This window comes from Takifugu rubripes, chromosome 4 (assembly GCF_901000725.2).
Source record: "Takifugu rubripes chromosome 4, fTakRub1.2, whole genome shotgun sequence".
Lineage (NCBI taxonomy): Eukaryota > Metazoa > Chordata > Actinopteri > Tetraodontiformes > Tetraodontidae > Takifugu > Takifugu rubripes.
In genome coordinates this window covers 12913503-12929749 of record NC_042288.1, presented here as the reverse complement: position 1 = coordinate 12929749, position 16247 = coordinate 12913503, and the positions used below count along the sequence as shown (strand labels likewise).

Here is a 16247-nt window from a genome sequence, read left to right as displayed (position 1 = left end):
CCACAGAGCAGACAACCATTGGATCTGTGGGCACAGTCTGCTTACGGTCCCACGTTAAAGCAGATGCACAAGGAATGAAATATTGAGAGAAGCATTTAGAGAGCAAGTTAGAGAAGCATTTCTAGACACGATATACAGACTGCTGAAAAAAGCACTTTGCACTTATTGCTGTTGTAGCCAAAGATTGCGCAACCTCTCCCCCAGTATTGTAGTCACAAACACCAGAGAACACACACTTTAGGGGAAAGTCATTATCCTGCAGCTTCCCACGTTACTCCCTCCCTCTTTTCCTGTTCATCCCCGTAAAGACACTCCCTCTTCCTCTCCTCTGGTCTCTCCTCTATCCGTCTTTCTGTTCTTAGAGCCCGTATTCCTCACTCTGGCGCGTGTGTGACATTTCAGCAGGGGCCGCTTTAGAATTACAGGCGTTCTTTTTTGGCAGGAGAAGCCGTCACTCCCTGAGCAAAGGAGGTGAGTGGACTGAGAGAGAAGTGCCAAATGTTTGCTCCGCTGTCCTGTTTTTCCACTGACTTCCCTTCGGCATTCCTGTCGCTGCTTTTTTTCACTTTAAACTCGCTTCTTTGGTTTCAACTTGTTGGCAATTTCACCAGTAACTGCCAGGACCTGTCTAGATGAGCTGCTGAGTGTGTTCCTAGTGTGTAGTGTAAACACACTGGGGCTGGTACTGTTAAAGGAAACATCAATGTCAAAATGTCACTTCGCTTTTTATCCGCATACAAATCAGAATTTGACAACTTTCTTCCACCACAGAAGGAAGTAGGTGATCTCAGGCACAGCTTTTGAGGTTGATATCCAAATCTTAGGCAGGCTGGTGTTGAAGCTGTTGAACTTGCTGCGTGAGTAGGGATAAACAGGGGGTTATGAAGGTATCTGAGGAGACGGCTTTTCTGTTTAAACCGTGACGCCGGCTGAAAGGCCGGATTTCTACAATAACCTCTCATGTGCCAGAAGCCTTTTATGTTCTGTATGTTGCCAGGAGGACATGAAAGATTTATAAGAAGTAACAGTCTTCCTCTTTCTTTCTGGTTGCTCATCTATAACAGCCCCACTGTGACGTTCTGTCTCTTTCCATTTACTTTGAGCTGTAACCTTTCCTCCTGTGACTCACCTTAATGTGTCATCGTTCGGCTTCATCATGACTCTGCAATTGCACTTATCCTTTTTTGTCTTGTTTCTAGAGTATCGTGTGGATTTTGTGCTTTGAGGGGATCCCCCCCCTCCCCACACACACACCTATTTTCTCCTGAATTTACCCAGCGATGTCACGTACAGGCATGAGCTTGTGTGCAACAATGGTGGGCCGGAGTTGGCAGGGTTACGGTCTGGGAGGGCTGCTGCTGCTCAGCCTGCTTCAGTCTGCCTCCACCAATGCTGCCTGTCCTCCAGCTGTGGTCCCCCAGAACCTCAGCCAGCCTCATTACCAAAACACGACGGGGGACGGCGTCGCGGGGTTCGTGACAGCTTTCGTCCAGTCGTTCCTCAACACAGTCCAGCCTAATCCATTTCCTCAAGGTCAGTGTCAAGGCTATTTTCCTGGAATCAAAGAGGTCCTGTGGCCCTGAATCATAAACTATGTGTAATCTATCATCTGGCTTTCACATGATCTGAGTGGTTCAGATTTCCTCATGTCAGGGGGGAAAGGTCACTCATCCACTCCAATCATTCCAGTATTACAGACCAAACAGGACTGGTTAACCAGTAAACTAAGGAAAATTCCTGTTTGTTCGTTGGTTAATATTTACCCTCTGTGTACCTCCCCTGTGGGCAGCATTTCCTGATACTCACGCCCGTGTAGCACCTGACTGTGTTGCCAACATCAATAAGTGGTTTCCTTCATGGTACCAGTTTTTTAAGACCAATGGAGAAGGTAGCATATGTGTTTATCTGAAAGGCCCCATCGCTGTCATCATATCTGATTCGGTGCTGTTAGTAGCGTAAATTCTGGGATGGTTCATAAACAGTATCTGCAGTCTGTTCCCGTAAACCGGTCGGTTTCATTACACTGAAAGTACATGCTGCGATAAGGCAAATGGCGTAACTGTTGGTCTCCACTTTACAGTGCCGGTAAGTCGCTAACAGCAAGGCAATAAAGGTTTGCAGGTAAATGAGCAATGTTTTAATCTGACCACCCCCCAGCAAGCAAACAACAGGCTCACTCAATCGATGTATACAGAACCACCAGCTGCAAGACTTCTAATCTGGGCTCCTAATCTGGTAACCCAGAAACTACATCAGTGCTTTTGAAGATGATAAAACGAAATGACACAATGCAAAATCACCCCTTCCCTTATCACACACCAAATGAAGCATTTTAAAGTAGACAGGACACACTAACCTAGGAATGTTTAGGTTTCCCCACTTCTCAAATATCTTTGCCCTTATTTTGTGAATAATGGCTACATTAAAGTAGTTTTGAAGCAGAACAAGGGTGCTCTGTATGCATGTGTGGGTGTGTGTGGGTGTGTGTGTGTGTTTGTGTGTGTAGGTGCTGAAATTCCCAAGCCCTGAAAGCTCTTTTGTTTCCAAATGAAGGTATAGGGTTTCCAATTCTCCAAAGTAAGATTAAAATGTTTGCGGGGACCACAGGGCACATCGTGTCCACTCGCCGGGCTTTTGTCCACTGGTAGAGAAGCATGAGATGGCAACAAATTAGCCTAGAAGTCTAACTTCAAAAGCTCTTTCTCCCTTTCTCTCTAGACCTGATCGTGAAACTAATTCAGAATGTCAACCCGCAGCAGAATCAAGCACTCATCAAAGAGGTGAGTAGAGCTTTTAGTTTATTGTATTAACATATAATATCCGTATGAAGTATGGGAACAACAACAAGGCACACCCTCTTTGGTGCGCTCCTGAGCTGGTAACATGAGAAGGCTGGAACAGCCTTGTGTGCGTTCATCCTTCCTAAAGTTACTCTTTCATCCAGGGTAGAGGCCACTACAATTGCGTAAAGCCTCAGTCTAATGAGCCCTCATGTGTTTGATGTCCAAACAAAAGATCAGCCTCTCTCCTGCCGTCGTCGCCCTGAAATTGATATCTGTGTTATTTATTGGGTGTTTTTCCCGTTTTCAGGCCCTGGTCTACCAAGTTGGATTCCTGGTATGTTTAGTCATCGGCATCCTCTACATCGTCCTCATGCCCCTAGTCGGGTTCTTCCTCGCGTGCTGTCGCTGTTGCGGCAACTGCGGCGGGAAGATGTACCAGAAGCAGACGTCGTCCGTCCACTGTCGCAGGAGAACGCTGTACTGGAGTTTGTTCCTCACCACAATCGTCATCCTGTGAGTGTTTCAAACACACACACACATACACACACACACTATAGCATGCATCTACGGCGGTCTGACAACATTATCCCTGTGCAGCATCGGGAACATCTGCATGTTCCAAAGCAACAAAGCCCTCAACGAGAACATAGACCAGGGTCCGCTGAATCTCAACAGGACTATAAACAACATCCGCACCTTCCTCAGCTCCGTCCCTCAGGTAAGGGAGCGAATGTCTGGGGTCCCTCCATCCATACTGGTTTCCTGTGGCCTTTTCTTCAAGTGGTAGGAGTCACAGAATAAACAAACCCATCCATTTTTGCTGGCATTGAGGCCAAGCGTGTTGACATCAATTGTGTGAAACGCAAACACACCTTCCGACTTTGCCAGTTAATGAGCAGCTCTGCACTCTGCTGAGTCAATGCGCCGCTCCAACAGAGGGCTCGTTTCTTGCGCTCTGTTTGCTAAAGCACAGCAGATTTGGAACACTAAGCCTGATCTTTGTCTCCAGCAATTCAACCATGTGGTGGACGAGAGCTACAGAACCATCCAGGAAGTGGAAGGAAACCTAGACGGTGAGGGCGGGGAGGAATGAAACATCTCTTGTGTGCTCTTAGCTGCAGTGTTTGTCATAACCCCCCTCCTCCCCACCTCCGTGTGTTTCTCCCCCTCCGAACCAGACATTGGGCCTCAGTTGGGAGCAGAGATCCAGAGGCCACTGGAAGAAGCGCTGGTCTTGACTCTGACCTCAGTCACAACTCTGAATAACGGTATGAAGCACCAGCGAGCTGCAGTCTCAGTCCACACGCTTGATAAGAGGGACCTGTACACAGGATGGCCCTCGCCCCTGGAAACACCTCCAGATGATGTCATTTGATTTTCCGTCCTGTAATAAACACTGCCATTATCAGATCAACGCACATGATTTGCCTAGCAATATGGAAATATTGTGGTAATAAAAACAGGTGGTTGATATTTTCCATTAATAATCAAATATTTGCTCTTTATTTTGTTGCCAAGTTCCTGCAACGGATTTGGAGAAAACCATCTCAAGGTTGCGTCTGTGTTTTTTTTGTGAGCAGATACCACAGTGACCAGCAATCAGCTGAACAACCTGAATTCATCCCTGTCCCGGTTGCAGTCCAGCCTGAACCTCCTTCAGGCCAACGTCACTGCCATCAGAAACCGCATCAACCAGACTTTATCGAATGCAAACTGCATAGACTGCGATGGGCTGCGTCCCGAGCTCCAGAACTTGATACTGGACACCTCCATCTCTGTAAGTCCTGGTTTCACGTGACTGCACGTGTCATGCCAGTCAAATAAGTCTGTGAAGGGCTATTAATACATCGCACATCATCTCTGTCATGGCAACCGTAAGAAAAAGCTGAAAGAGTTCCTCTAATTCTTGATCAATTGTGGCCTCTGCTGCCACCTGCTGTTTGATTTAAGTATTTCGCCCTTGTGTCTTTCTTGTGATCTGGTCACAATGGTCAACTCTCTCTCTCTCTCTCTCTCTCTCTCTCTCTCTCTCTCTCTCTCTCTCTCTCCCTCCCTCTCTCTCCCAGAGCGCCGGTTTGAATGAGTTTCAGAATGAACTGGATGACATCATCAGAACAAATCTCACGTCCAAAATCAATGAAGTGAGTGTCAGTCACACAGAGCCACCTTTAGATCCTTATGTGATAGAGAAACCACGCATGCTCATGCGAAACCCGGAATAAAAACAAGATTTTAACTGTTTTGCTCTGAAATTCTGTCTGAAGAACGTACTGAGGGCTTTTTGCTTTATCTGACATCACTCACTCGTGTTTGACATTTTCCAGTGAGCGTAAACTTAGAAGGAAGAGCGTGAAGATATGTGCCGGCTTTGCGTGCAGCCAGAGAGAAACTGCTTGTTGCCTGCAGTCACATCGTTTTTTCTTAGCAAATGTCTGACAGTAAGACTGTGGCTCAATGTCTGCTCGCCTGGCTTTTAGGTGAAGGACGATTTAAACAGCATCCCTCAGACGGTGACCAACGACACCAGGGATGTGGTTCAGAGTGAGCCTCTTCCATTACTCTCACCCTTATCCAGCTCTTTGGTTGGTTTATTCTACCAAATTAAAGCGATTTAACTTTCATCTTCTAGACAGCAAGAAGCTCTTGGAGGACTTGAGAACAGAGATCTCCCAGTTTGAGAAAGACCTCCCTTTATCTACGCTAAACGACACTTTGAGGACTCTGGAGCAAGTGCATAAGGACATCTTGACATTCACACCAGAGGTGGAGAAGGTCGAGAACATCAGGTGAAACATCTGGATGTGAACAATACAGAAAATCCAGACATTTTTGATGATTCCCAACGTATGCTTGTCCAGATGGACAATATTTCTGATCGTGTCCTGCGTGGTTCTCTTGGTGGTGCTGTGTAACCTCCTGGGCCTGGTCCTGGGGCCCCTGGGTCTGCGCCCAAATTCACAACCCACAGATCGCTCCTGTACGGCCGACTGCGGCGGCACCTTCTTCATGATGTGAGTGCAGCCCTGCACTGCTGGTTTTACCCTCTGTTCGGATCTCCTGACCCCGGTTGTGGTTGCAGGGGCGCCGGTTTCAGCTTCCTCTTCTCCTGGCTGTTCATGATAATTGTGCTGCTGCTCTTCCTGCTGGGGGGGAACGTTTACACTCTGATCTGTGAGCCCTGGAAGACCGGAGAGCTGCTACAGGTATCAACACAAACTCAGGATGTACTTTTCTTTAATAGTAAGAACTGGTTTCATTTTTCCGCCTCTTGTCTCCTCAGTTCATTGACACTCCAGGTGTAATTCCAGGGCTGGAAATAGGTCCGTCTTTGGGACTGAAAGACAACCTAACTATTTCTGAAATATACAAGTGAGTGACCGATTCTCCCTGGAGGAGGGGGAATATGCATGTGTTCTTTAGTCACTATACTGAATTTATATGCACCAGTGTTGTTTAAGGTCCTTACAACCATGTTTACAGTGGCTGTAAAGAGGACAAAAGCCTGTGGACAACACTCCGCCTGTATGAGGTCATAGACCTGGACGAGCTGCTAAATGTGACCAAAGTGAGCGTCAGATACGTTATCCGCACATTCAACAGCGCCGCCGAAGCGTAGCTTTATTTTCTCTCTCTGTCACAGTACAGCGAGGAGATCGAGAGGAACTTTGAGAACAGCAACATCTCTCTGTCCAACATCACCCTTCTGGGCCCCGAGGACAAAAGACGCCTGCAGAGTTTCTCTGACACCACCAAAGATGTCGACTTCAATGACGTCACGCAGCAGGTTGGTTGGGATTTAGGCACGGCTCCCGGTAAATTAGCAGGAGTTGAGTTCTAACGGCTCCTGGTCTCCTCGGTCAGGTGAGCAACCTCTCCAGCATCAACCTGACCACGACGGCGGATAAACTTGATCAACTCGCTCAACTGCAGGTGAGTCTTAGCGGGACAGACGTTGGGATTTTGTGCTGTGAATTCAACAGTCAATCAGCTGTTGGTTTATTTTTAGACAAATGGCCACGTTCAGGAGGCGCTCCGGAAAGAAGCCAGGGACCTGAGGAAGATCCAGTCCGAGATAGAAGCAACGATCGACCCGCAGCTGGTCATTCGCCATTCCTGATCTCTGCTTTTTCCTTGTTGTTTTCTCCCGTTTCACTCATTTTTACACCAACATCTGCTGATGTCGTCCTCAGGAAGTCATCACCTCCACCATCGCAGGCCTTCGAGCCACCGTGGAGAAAATGAACGTGAGTACAGAGGCCCGTGAGGGACAGGAGTCAGTCAGTTTCAGCTCCCTGAGGCTCATTCTGCTTCTCTCTGGCTCCTCCAGAACACTGTGGGGGAGGTCCTGAACCGCGTGGGAGCAACACAAGACTTCCTCGACGCAAACTCGACTCTGATCGTCAAGACCGTGAGTGTAGTGTAGTCACATGAGACGGAACGGGGAGGGGTGCCCTTTTCATCTGATTAGGCGCTGGGTCGCTCAGGCTTCTGGCTGCAGGCGCTGGGGGAGGTCGGGTGGTTTGTTGCTTGACATTAAAACTGCGCGCTTGTCGGTTCCACATAATTGACATTATGTGCCGATAATGCCCTGTTGTTTTTACATTTTACTTGTAATTACTGGTAATTCTTTTTATAAAAATGGGGGGTGAGAGACTGTGAGCCTGACTGCAGACATACTATAATTATATTAAATGTATATTTTGTATGTCTCCTGTTAATGCCAGTCTTCCGTTCCTGTCCCAGGCACTATGCATTCACAGTTGTTACATTTGTAAGCCGAAATCTGATCTATGAATCTGAAAAGTCTCATCCCCTGCATTCTTAATGCTGTTCCAGTTATTTCAGGGTCACTTGAGAGGATTTTCCCAGAATTCCACTTGCTAGCGTGGCTGGCCATGAAACTGAGTCCTCAGGACTTTGCCTGCAAAGCTGGGTGAAAAAGTGTGGAAGTCTCACTCTCGTCTCTGTTCTGATTCCAGGAAAGCCGAAGGTATTTGGACTGTCAGACGGGTTACTTCACCCAGTACGCGGACTGGGCCAACCTGACGGTAAGGCCTGCACAACCCCGTGTCTGTGCACGTGCCTGACCTTTGACCCGCGTGTTCTCCCCCAGATCACAGAGCAGGTGGGCCACTGTGGGCCGATGGCTGGAACCGTGGATTCTGCCGCGGTTATTTTGTGCTCACAGATGGTGGATTCTCTGGTGAGCAACGACCCTTTGACTCGCTTCATCCACCCAAACATCTGAAGTTAAAAAGAATGTTGATCCGTCCCCTTTCCTGCTGTGTTCTAACCCCCTTTAGAACGCGTTCTGGTTCGGCCTCGGCTGGTGCCTGATCTTCTTCATCCCCAGCATCATCTTCTCTATCAAACTGGCCAAATACTACAGGAAGATGAAGTATGCTGATATCTGCGAGTGAGTCCCAGAGCCACACAGCACGTTCACGCCACGGCGGCCACATTTAATCGTCTGTATTTTCAGTGACGTGATGTATCTGAATCACATCCCTCGAGCTCAGCCGCCTCTCAAATAAGAAGAGAAACACTGAAACCACTCCTTCGCGGTGATTCTTCGCTGGGAACGGAGCACAACCGTGGTTCTACATTTCATACGCTGTTGATTTGACCTCAGGGGAAGCTTCATTTCTTGTTTTACATGTTCTGTATCGTAAAGATGATTCATTTGATGTATTTCGCTGAACTGCGAGCAGCTGCTGGGCGCCGTCGGCGCTGACTAAAATGCTCATGTTGGCATTTTTCCAGAGATCGCAGCCATGTGTTACCGTGCCAACGGGCATGAGGGACATGCCATCCTCTCTGTTTGGGAAATGTAATTATAAATGCACTAGATCTTTTCAACACTATTTTGTGTGAAAATCAGAGAATGAATGTTTTAGCTGCGACTGGGTGGAACATTTTTCATATGTATATTTTTTCATAAGTATTGATTTTGGGATTCAACATTGCAAACTTTTGTATCACCAGTATGTCACACAGCACTTTACATGGTTTGCCTGCTCGATTCAAAGATTGTGAACATTGAAAAACCTGCCATAAGTTTTAAAAAACCCAACTGTTTCACTCCACCGAGGCTGCTGTGCGTTTTCTGTAACGTGAGGAATGTGGCTGGTCATGTGGTCTAATGACAGCCTGTCGCACTTCACATTTAACCGGCGCTGTGGTCGAAATAACTGAGGGCGGCTCTTTAAGAAACGGACAAGCTTCCCTAAACCCTGCAGTTGCTGGTGCGAGCACCTCTGCTGAATGGTGGTTTGACCCCGTGTACCCACGGGTCATACCCATGTATGTATGAAGGCGTGTATGTGTGTGTGTGTGAGAGAGAGAGTGGTAAAATGCATCACCTGACTGGGTTTGTGTGTGTGTGTGTGGTTGGTGATTTGTTTTGATTCTACTCCTTCCTTGTTCACTGGATCGTGACAAGACAAGTTTAACAGCTTGTCCTGACAGACGGTAAATTGGACCAAATCTCCCGCCTGGGTGTTTTTTTTTTTTTGTGTATTCCCCTTTACGCTGCCAGTCAGTCGGGCTGTTCAGACGTGCAGAGGACGGTGCAGCAGGCCAACCAGCCTGCGCTCTTTCAACAGGATGTCGTCTATTATTAGGAGCGGTGAATCGATAGCATTGCAGCGTGACCCTGATGAGACGAGGCTGAAACAGAGAATCCGGTCTGAACTGCTTCTGCTAAAATCGGAGGGATTTGCTGGACTTTTACCGTGTGTTGCACGGCGTTTACGTCCTCCCGTGGAACCTGCATAGACAGCGAAACAGACATTTTATGCCGAACATCTGCAAATGTGATGGGAAACCCCCCCCAGGACAGCAAATATGAGCTTGTTATTGGCTTTAATGACATGGCGTTTGTTCATAAATACTTCAAATACATCGTTTTTCTTTCAAAAATCAGGAGTGTTAAACTTTGGGCAAATCCTGGAATTTGTTAAGAGCAGCTGAAAAGCAACGGTTAGGTCACGCTTGTTGCCGAGTGTTACGCTGAGAAGACCACCAGAGACGCGCGCGTGGTTTGGTGCTGAAAACTGTAAAGTCCTTAAAAAGACGAAACCAAAACAAGCCAACTCCCCGCTCCGGCCGGCGCGGCAGGAATTCAACAGTCCCCTGTAAATGAAAGGCAGCTCCGGTGGAACGCCCTCCGATTGTTCCGCGGCATTTTAGAGTCCGATTGTCAGTCCCGGCCAGGCAGACCCTGGCCTGTTAAATTTAGAGACAACAGGCACTTCAATAAGCTTGTTACAGCAGTTGATCAGGAAACAGCCCGAAAAAAACAGACCAATAAATACTGGGTGTAAAAGTGCAAACAGAAGTGTAATAACCTCACTGTAATAACCTCACTGTAATAACCTCACTGTAATAACCATCACCAGTGCAGGAGGATTTCCTGTAAGCAGCAGTTAGTCACAACGTGGCCAATTTGTGCAGAAGCCCTAACAGAGTTACTTCCAAATTTAATTTCGACACTCTGGAAGGACTTGTGCTGCGTTTAGCCCGGAATGTCCTCTGGATGGATTCTAAGACAGCAGGGAGGCCGAGACGGAGTTCCGACAGACGGACTGAACTACAGGAGGAAGAGTTTTCACAAGCCGCTGGAAACGAGAAACAAAATCAGTAGCATGATCCTTTTACCTGCGTCTGGATTTGCACAAAGGCTGCAAGTCCGACTGTTATCACACGTACAGTAAGATAAACTCCAACGGGAGTTGGTGGCTTTGTTTCGGTCTGGTGAGGTTAACACTGATTATTCTTCACTGGTGGCATCATCCACATGCATTTAAGACATAAATAACACAGGAATACTTAAAATCATCTGGGATATTTACACTGCTAAGATCTTCAGTAGTCTAGTTCCTGGTAGTTGCACCTCCGTCTGACGCCCCCCGTGGTTCTAAAGCCCTGATCAGCTACTGCCAGGACTTGAATGTCCTCTGGCTCCACACAGAGCCCGGGTGGTCGGAGACTCCTGCTGGGTCAGGTGTGGACCGCCGACTGTTGTTGAGCCGGTTCGAGTCGAGAGGAGACGCCGTTGGTGCTCGGGAGCGCCTCCGCGTCGGGGTCTGCGGCGGTCCTGGGCGGCTCCGTGGGCTGGCGGGGAGGCGCCGGGGGTGGGAATGAAGGGGACTGCAGGATGTCGGCGTAGTGCTGGCTAGGCTTAGCCTCCCTCTGCAGGACTTTCCTCAGCAGGGGCTTCAACAGCCCGATGGTCAGCTGGCTACTCTGGGGGTCCACAAAAGGAGCGGGGCGCGAAGACGAGGTGGACAGGAAGCAGACCGAAGAGGAGGAGAGGGAGGACGGGGAGCTATTAGGGGAGCTGAGGTTGTTCAGAACTAAGTTCAGGATAGTGGTGACAGTGAGGTCATCGGGGCACAGCGCCCACAGCAGGTCCAGGTAGGGGTCCAGGTCCCTGTGCTGGGTCACTTCACACAGCAGAGTGGTGAAAATCTCTTTGTTGAGCAGGGGACTCTTGGTGCAGAACTCCTGGGCCACCTGGATCACCCTCTCCCACTGCTGCTTGGCCATGAGGATCCTCAACGCCTGCAGGACGGCGTTGGGGCGGCCGCTGACCAGCAGCAGCTCCACCTCCAGCTCCTGCTGCTGGTCTCTGTCCCGGGTCAGGCCGGACACGACGCGCAGGGCCCGTTTGTAAAGCGGCGCGTTGCCGTCTCCGGCGTCGCCGCCGCGCCCGCGGGGGAAGCTCCAGGCGGAGGAGGCCAGGCTCAGACCCAGGCCGGCGGAGCCCCGCTGCTGCTGGGCCAGCTCCAGAAACCCGGGCAACCAACCGGGCTGGAAGTGGAAAACCGAGCGGCAGAGGAGCTCGAACACAGGCAGGACGGCGGGAGGAGAAGCGGCCGCAGCTTTGGCTGCACCGTTGGCGACCGTCTCACTTTTATTTCGACGAGCGTGTTCGGGCCTCCCGTTAGAGACGGGGACAGACGTCGTCGTGCTGGGGGTCACAGCCGGACCGAGAATAGTTTTCCAAACATCTGGAGGAGCCCTGCTGCTCAGAGACCCCTCCCCATTGTAGTGTAGCTGAAGGGTAGCCTGCGTAGCCTTCCACACCTGGCATGGAAACATACTGAAGATGTGATTGAGGTAAAGCAGAGCCTCTTTATCCAGCCCTGAAGACGACAGCAGCCTGGCGACCTCCTTCTCAACCAGGCTCTCACACAGCGCCTCCACCTCCTTCACACCACCCTTCACTAAACTGCTCTTCACCTCCTCCAGGGAGACCAGGGCCTCCAGCTCAGCCTCCAAAGAGCTCATCAGCTTGGCCTGTCCCGTCGTCAGCTCGACGTCTCTGTCCTGAGAGAGCTCGGTCCTTTTGTGCTTCGCCACCGTGCTGAGATAGTTCCTGAGGATGGAGGCTAAAGTGATGGGCGCCTGGAACATGCCTCCTTTCTTTAGCATGTCCACCGTCAGCTGCGTGCTACTCAAGCTCCTCTGCTGATAGTACTTACAGGCTTCCTCGAATACGGCCTCGACCAAGAGAGCTCCGGGTTGGAAACGTTCCGAACCAGAATGCTTCATTTTAGAAGTGCAATCTTTCTTCACGACATTAAAAAGCCCATTTTTGAAGAGTAGGTGAGGTGTGCATCTTTTGGCCTGGTTCATGTATAACAGCCCCTCTCTCTTAATCGGGATCTTTTCCAGCTCTCTGCCACATTTCACGTCGATTAGATGCAGGCTCTGCCCTATTATTAGCGCCAGGGTTTCCTCGTACAAGCAGAGGCTGGTGTGCGTACCGCACGTCATCAACCTGTTGTCCGCCACTGTGCACAACCGCCGAAATGTCCCATCTTTCTGCAGAAGAGACACGCAGCCCGTGTTGAAGAGCAGCAGCAGACCTCCGTGGCACGACGGTGCGTAGTTGTAGATCTCAGGCAGTTTGAGGGTGGACAAAAAGCCCAAACAGTCCATCACCAGCTTCTGAAAATCGGACTCTTTGGCCGGAAGCCTCTTTAGGGGGGTGTTCTTACAGAGGGTGCCGACAGCAAAGGAGTCACGGTGAGGGGACCAAGTGAGAAAAAACCCGGAGACGCTCCAAAGGGTCCTCGCTCGAATGTCAGGGAGAAAATGCACGCATTCTCCCGAGCTGACCACGGTGAATTTGGGGTTGTTGTGCAGGATGATTTTCACTCCCCTGAGGGTGACTGTCCCATCGTCCACCTCAAAGTCGCGCCTGCAAACGCAATATCTCAGGTGGTTCCTCGAGGAGCTGAGGGCAGGGGAGCTCTCGGAGGGTGGCCTCTCCTCGCACCAAACCAGGAGATTGGACGAGGCACAGGCAGACACTATTCTGGCTCGAGGACTGATGCACAAGTCTGACGTTTGCAGGAGATGCCAGCCGTTTTTACACGGAAGGTGCTTCCAAAATTCAGCCTTCCCATCCTCATACACCACCGCCACCGCCGGTGCGTCCCGGCCGCCGCCGCCGCCGTCGCCCAGATACAAGACATCCACCACAGGCACAGTTCGTTTCGAAACTAAATCCAACTTCTTCTGGTTCTGGAGAAGCAGAGGTCTTTCACACTTGTCAAAAGTCACAAGACCGACCTTGGGCTTGCTCTGGATAATGTGGACGTGACGTCCTTCTGGACTCAGGCGGACACATGACAGCGTGTCCTTTAGATCGTCACTGGTCACTTGGAAAAACTCCGTTAGCTCCTGGCCGCCAGTATAATCTCCGAAATCTGATATTTTCTCCAAAAACAGCCGCGCCATTAGTCCTTGATGCCAGCCCTTGCAGCGGAATGCAGCCTCGGTTGTATTATTATCCTGGCAGAACGAATTAACTAGCTTGAGTGGGACATATCTGGCCACTGCCTCCAGGTAAGCTAATCGAGGGGCATCCCCTCGGGCTTTATCGCTGTATTCCTCCCGCTGTTAAAGCTCCCACGGAACGGTACTCCCTCCGAAAGTCTTCAGACTTGTTAACCCCATGTCGGTCGGCAACCGCGTTCCTAAAGAGCTGACTGACAGCAAACGGCGGAAAGGTTTTATGGCCGACCGTTAAAGGACGCTCGAGTCATTCCGATGCTATGCTAATACTCGCCTGACATCACGGGATCGTTAATTTCCGGATACCGACGGAATTTACATAAGGGGAGGGGGAAAACCGGCAGCAAAGATCGTTTCCTGAACGACAGATGAGCTACTACCTCCTCGCACTTTAGGCTGCAGTTGGCCGTTCAGCTACAGTCGACAAAGCTCGTTTATAGTGAACAGAGTTGTACCTCTTTACATTTTCACGTGATAGTCCCCCCTCATTAAAAAAGATAGCTTTATTTGTATAAAAACAGTTTAGAATAAAAACGATACACTATATTGTAAATACAGTAGAATATATAACACATCAAAAATGTATGTTGATTAAACTTTTACTAGTTTTTACCGTAAGTAGGTAAAAACAAAAAAGTGTTATGTGTGACTTTATACTGTTATGAAAAAGCCATTTAGTATTATGTTTCCAGGAATGTCACAAATGCAGCTCTCAAAACCCTTTGAACTATATTTCAATGTGTATAGCAATTCTTTTTGCTAACTTTATACAGTCTGCACTTTATAGAGTACCTGCAGGGTAAGAGCTGATGAACTTTCACCATTAACTCGATTGTTGTGCTCTGTGCCTGACTGTGATTCTGTATTTTGCATTGTTGCATGTGACACTCCACTGAACACACATTTTACAACTTACAGCAGACAAGTAGAAAATAATGCCAAGAATGGGACAAAAGAAGAGTTGTGCTCAATCCAGTTTAAACTTTAGGTGATGACTGCAAGGTACATGTGCCATATAACCATGGGAACCAGATTTCACAGATTTTAAGGGAAGATTCCTATTTAACGCTGAGAATTGGATGAGTATTGTCTCTGGCATGATGCTGTGAAAAGAGTGAAATATCATCATTAAATATCATTCTGCTCCATACTACAGATGTGTTTGCAGGACGAGAAGTTCAGCTCTAGATGAGCATAGACAAATTGTTAAATTAAATGTTACATTGTCTTACCCTTTCCCCCAGGTTCTGTCCATTACAGGAACTGTTTAAGCCAATTAATTCTTGGTACATCCTGTTGAAAGCAATTCGAGTTGTTTATGGTAATCAGTAGCGTTTCTATATTTAAAAATACAAAATCAATTACAGGCCAAGCTTGTGATACCAATCACATAATCAAATCAATTATCCACTGTTTGTCTCTCTGCTTCACAGGCCTTTGGTTGTTCTCGTGGCAACATATGATGCAGTCAAATAGCATACTTTATTCAATAATCTCTCCTACTGTAATCTTGCTACATTAGGGTGTAAGTCCCTCTATTGCCCAGGAGGTGGCAGAATCGAGCCTTACCTGCAACAAGTCACTAGAAATCACATAGTTCGAATAATGATTAAATAAAATTTCTTAATTGTCCCCGAGAGTAATGTAGAATATATAGTATATTTTTCTATTGTTATTTTTGGAAGTCTGAGTCTAATAAATTTAACTCTAATCCAAAGAAAATATTATCTAATGACTTAATGATCACATGACTGTCGAGCGTCACAAGGCTTTAATCTTTCACTAAACCTCTATTAAAGCTTGTGACTGTTACTGTTCCTGCTTTCCATCCCAGATTCATCTAGTAAACCTTGCTGTCAGTGCTTGTGCCTGTGAATCTCCACTTAAAGTACTATTAAGGAATGCTCCTAATAGTTATTTAGTTTTTCTTTCCCAACTTTGAATTCAAACAACGAGGGTTTAATCATAAACTCTGCATGTTCCGTGGTAAAGCTTTTCTCCTCAGATTCTTCTTTATTGTTTCCAGTTCTTTGCCACCTGAAGAAATATCTGGATGGTTCCTAAATCTCCCCTTTAAACTGTTCTTTATGTTACATTCATGTGTTTAAGAATTCTGTGTGTTTTAAGATGTGCTGAAAGAGTGTGGCTGCACATTTGTTTGTGTGTCTGTGTTTATGTACTTATTCTGTATTATGTCTCTGTGTCTATGTTGATAACAAATATGGATTCAATATGTTGCCTTCAGACAGAATTGGACTAAAATACACACCATCGAAGGGTGTTTAGTCTAGAAGTTGAAATGCTAAAAAAAAGGAGTGGAGGCATGGAAGATTTGCTTTTTTCACGGTGCAGGAAAGACAACCAATAGCGGCTGGATTTGGAGGATTGGGCGCTGGATGGTTGCCGCATGTGTATCTGTGTGTCAAATGAAAGTTGCAGCTGTGTCCAAGAGCGAACTGCTGCAACTGAAGTGACAAAACAGCAACATTATCATTGCTTTTCTTAGGATTTTATTTCCTTAACACACATTTATCTCTTGGGAGCTTTATCATTCAAACTGATTAAATATTCATTCATCAAACCTATCGAATCCATTACTGTGATAAATAAATTTCAAGCAAGGTTACATCTTCGCATCGAAACACATATATCTCA

General features: G+C 47.9%; 2 protein-coding genes across 3 annotated transcripts; one reads left to right on the top strand and one right to left on the bottom strand.

Annotated features, from left to right (window-relative positions):
* Nucleotides 1–319: 319 nt before the first annotated feature.
* On the top strand, nt 320–8869 carry prom2 (prominin 2). 2 transcript variants are annotated; one of them, XM_011603328.2, is made up of 24 exons: nt 320–471; nt 1200–1533; nt 2719–2780; nt 3091–3296; nt 3381–3501; nt 3793–3856; nt 3962–4051; nt 4364–4560; nt 4850–4924; nt 5261–5324; nt 5413–5569; nt 5642–5794; nt 5863–5986; nt 6064–6152; nt 6264–6348; nt 6424–6567; nt 6645–6713; nt 6790–6882; nt 6974–7027; nt 7111–7191; nt 7763–7831; nt 7897–7986; nt 8087–8199; nt 8266–8869. In XM_011603328.2, exons 2-24 carry the CDS (start codon nt 1281–1283, stop codon nt 8315–8317), a joined length of 2505 nt encoding a protein of 834 aa, XP_011601630.2. In that variant the 5' UTR covers nt 320–471; nt 1200–1280; the 3' UTR covers nt 8318–8869.
* A 1340-nt stretch (nt 8870–10209) lies between these two features.
* hps6 (HPS6 biogenesis of lysosomal organelles complex 2 subunit 3) lies at nt 10210–13567 on the bottom strand. Its single transcript, XM_011603361.2, has one exon. The coding sequence runs from the start codon at nt 13533–13535 to the stop codon at nt 10785–10787; it is 2751 nt and encodes a 916-aa protein (XP_011601663.2). The 5' UTR covers nt 13536–13567; the 3' UTR covers nt 10210–10784.
* Between the last annotated feature and the right edge of the window lie 2680 nt (nt 13568–16247).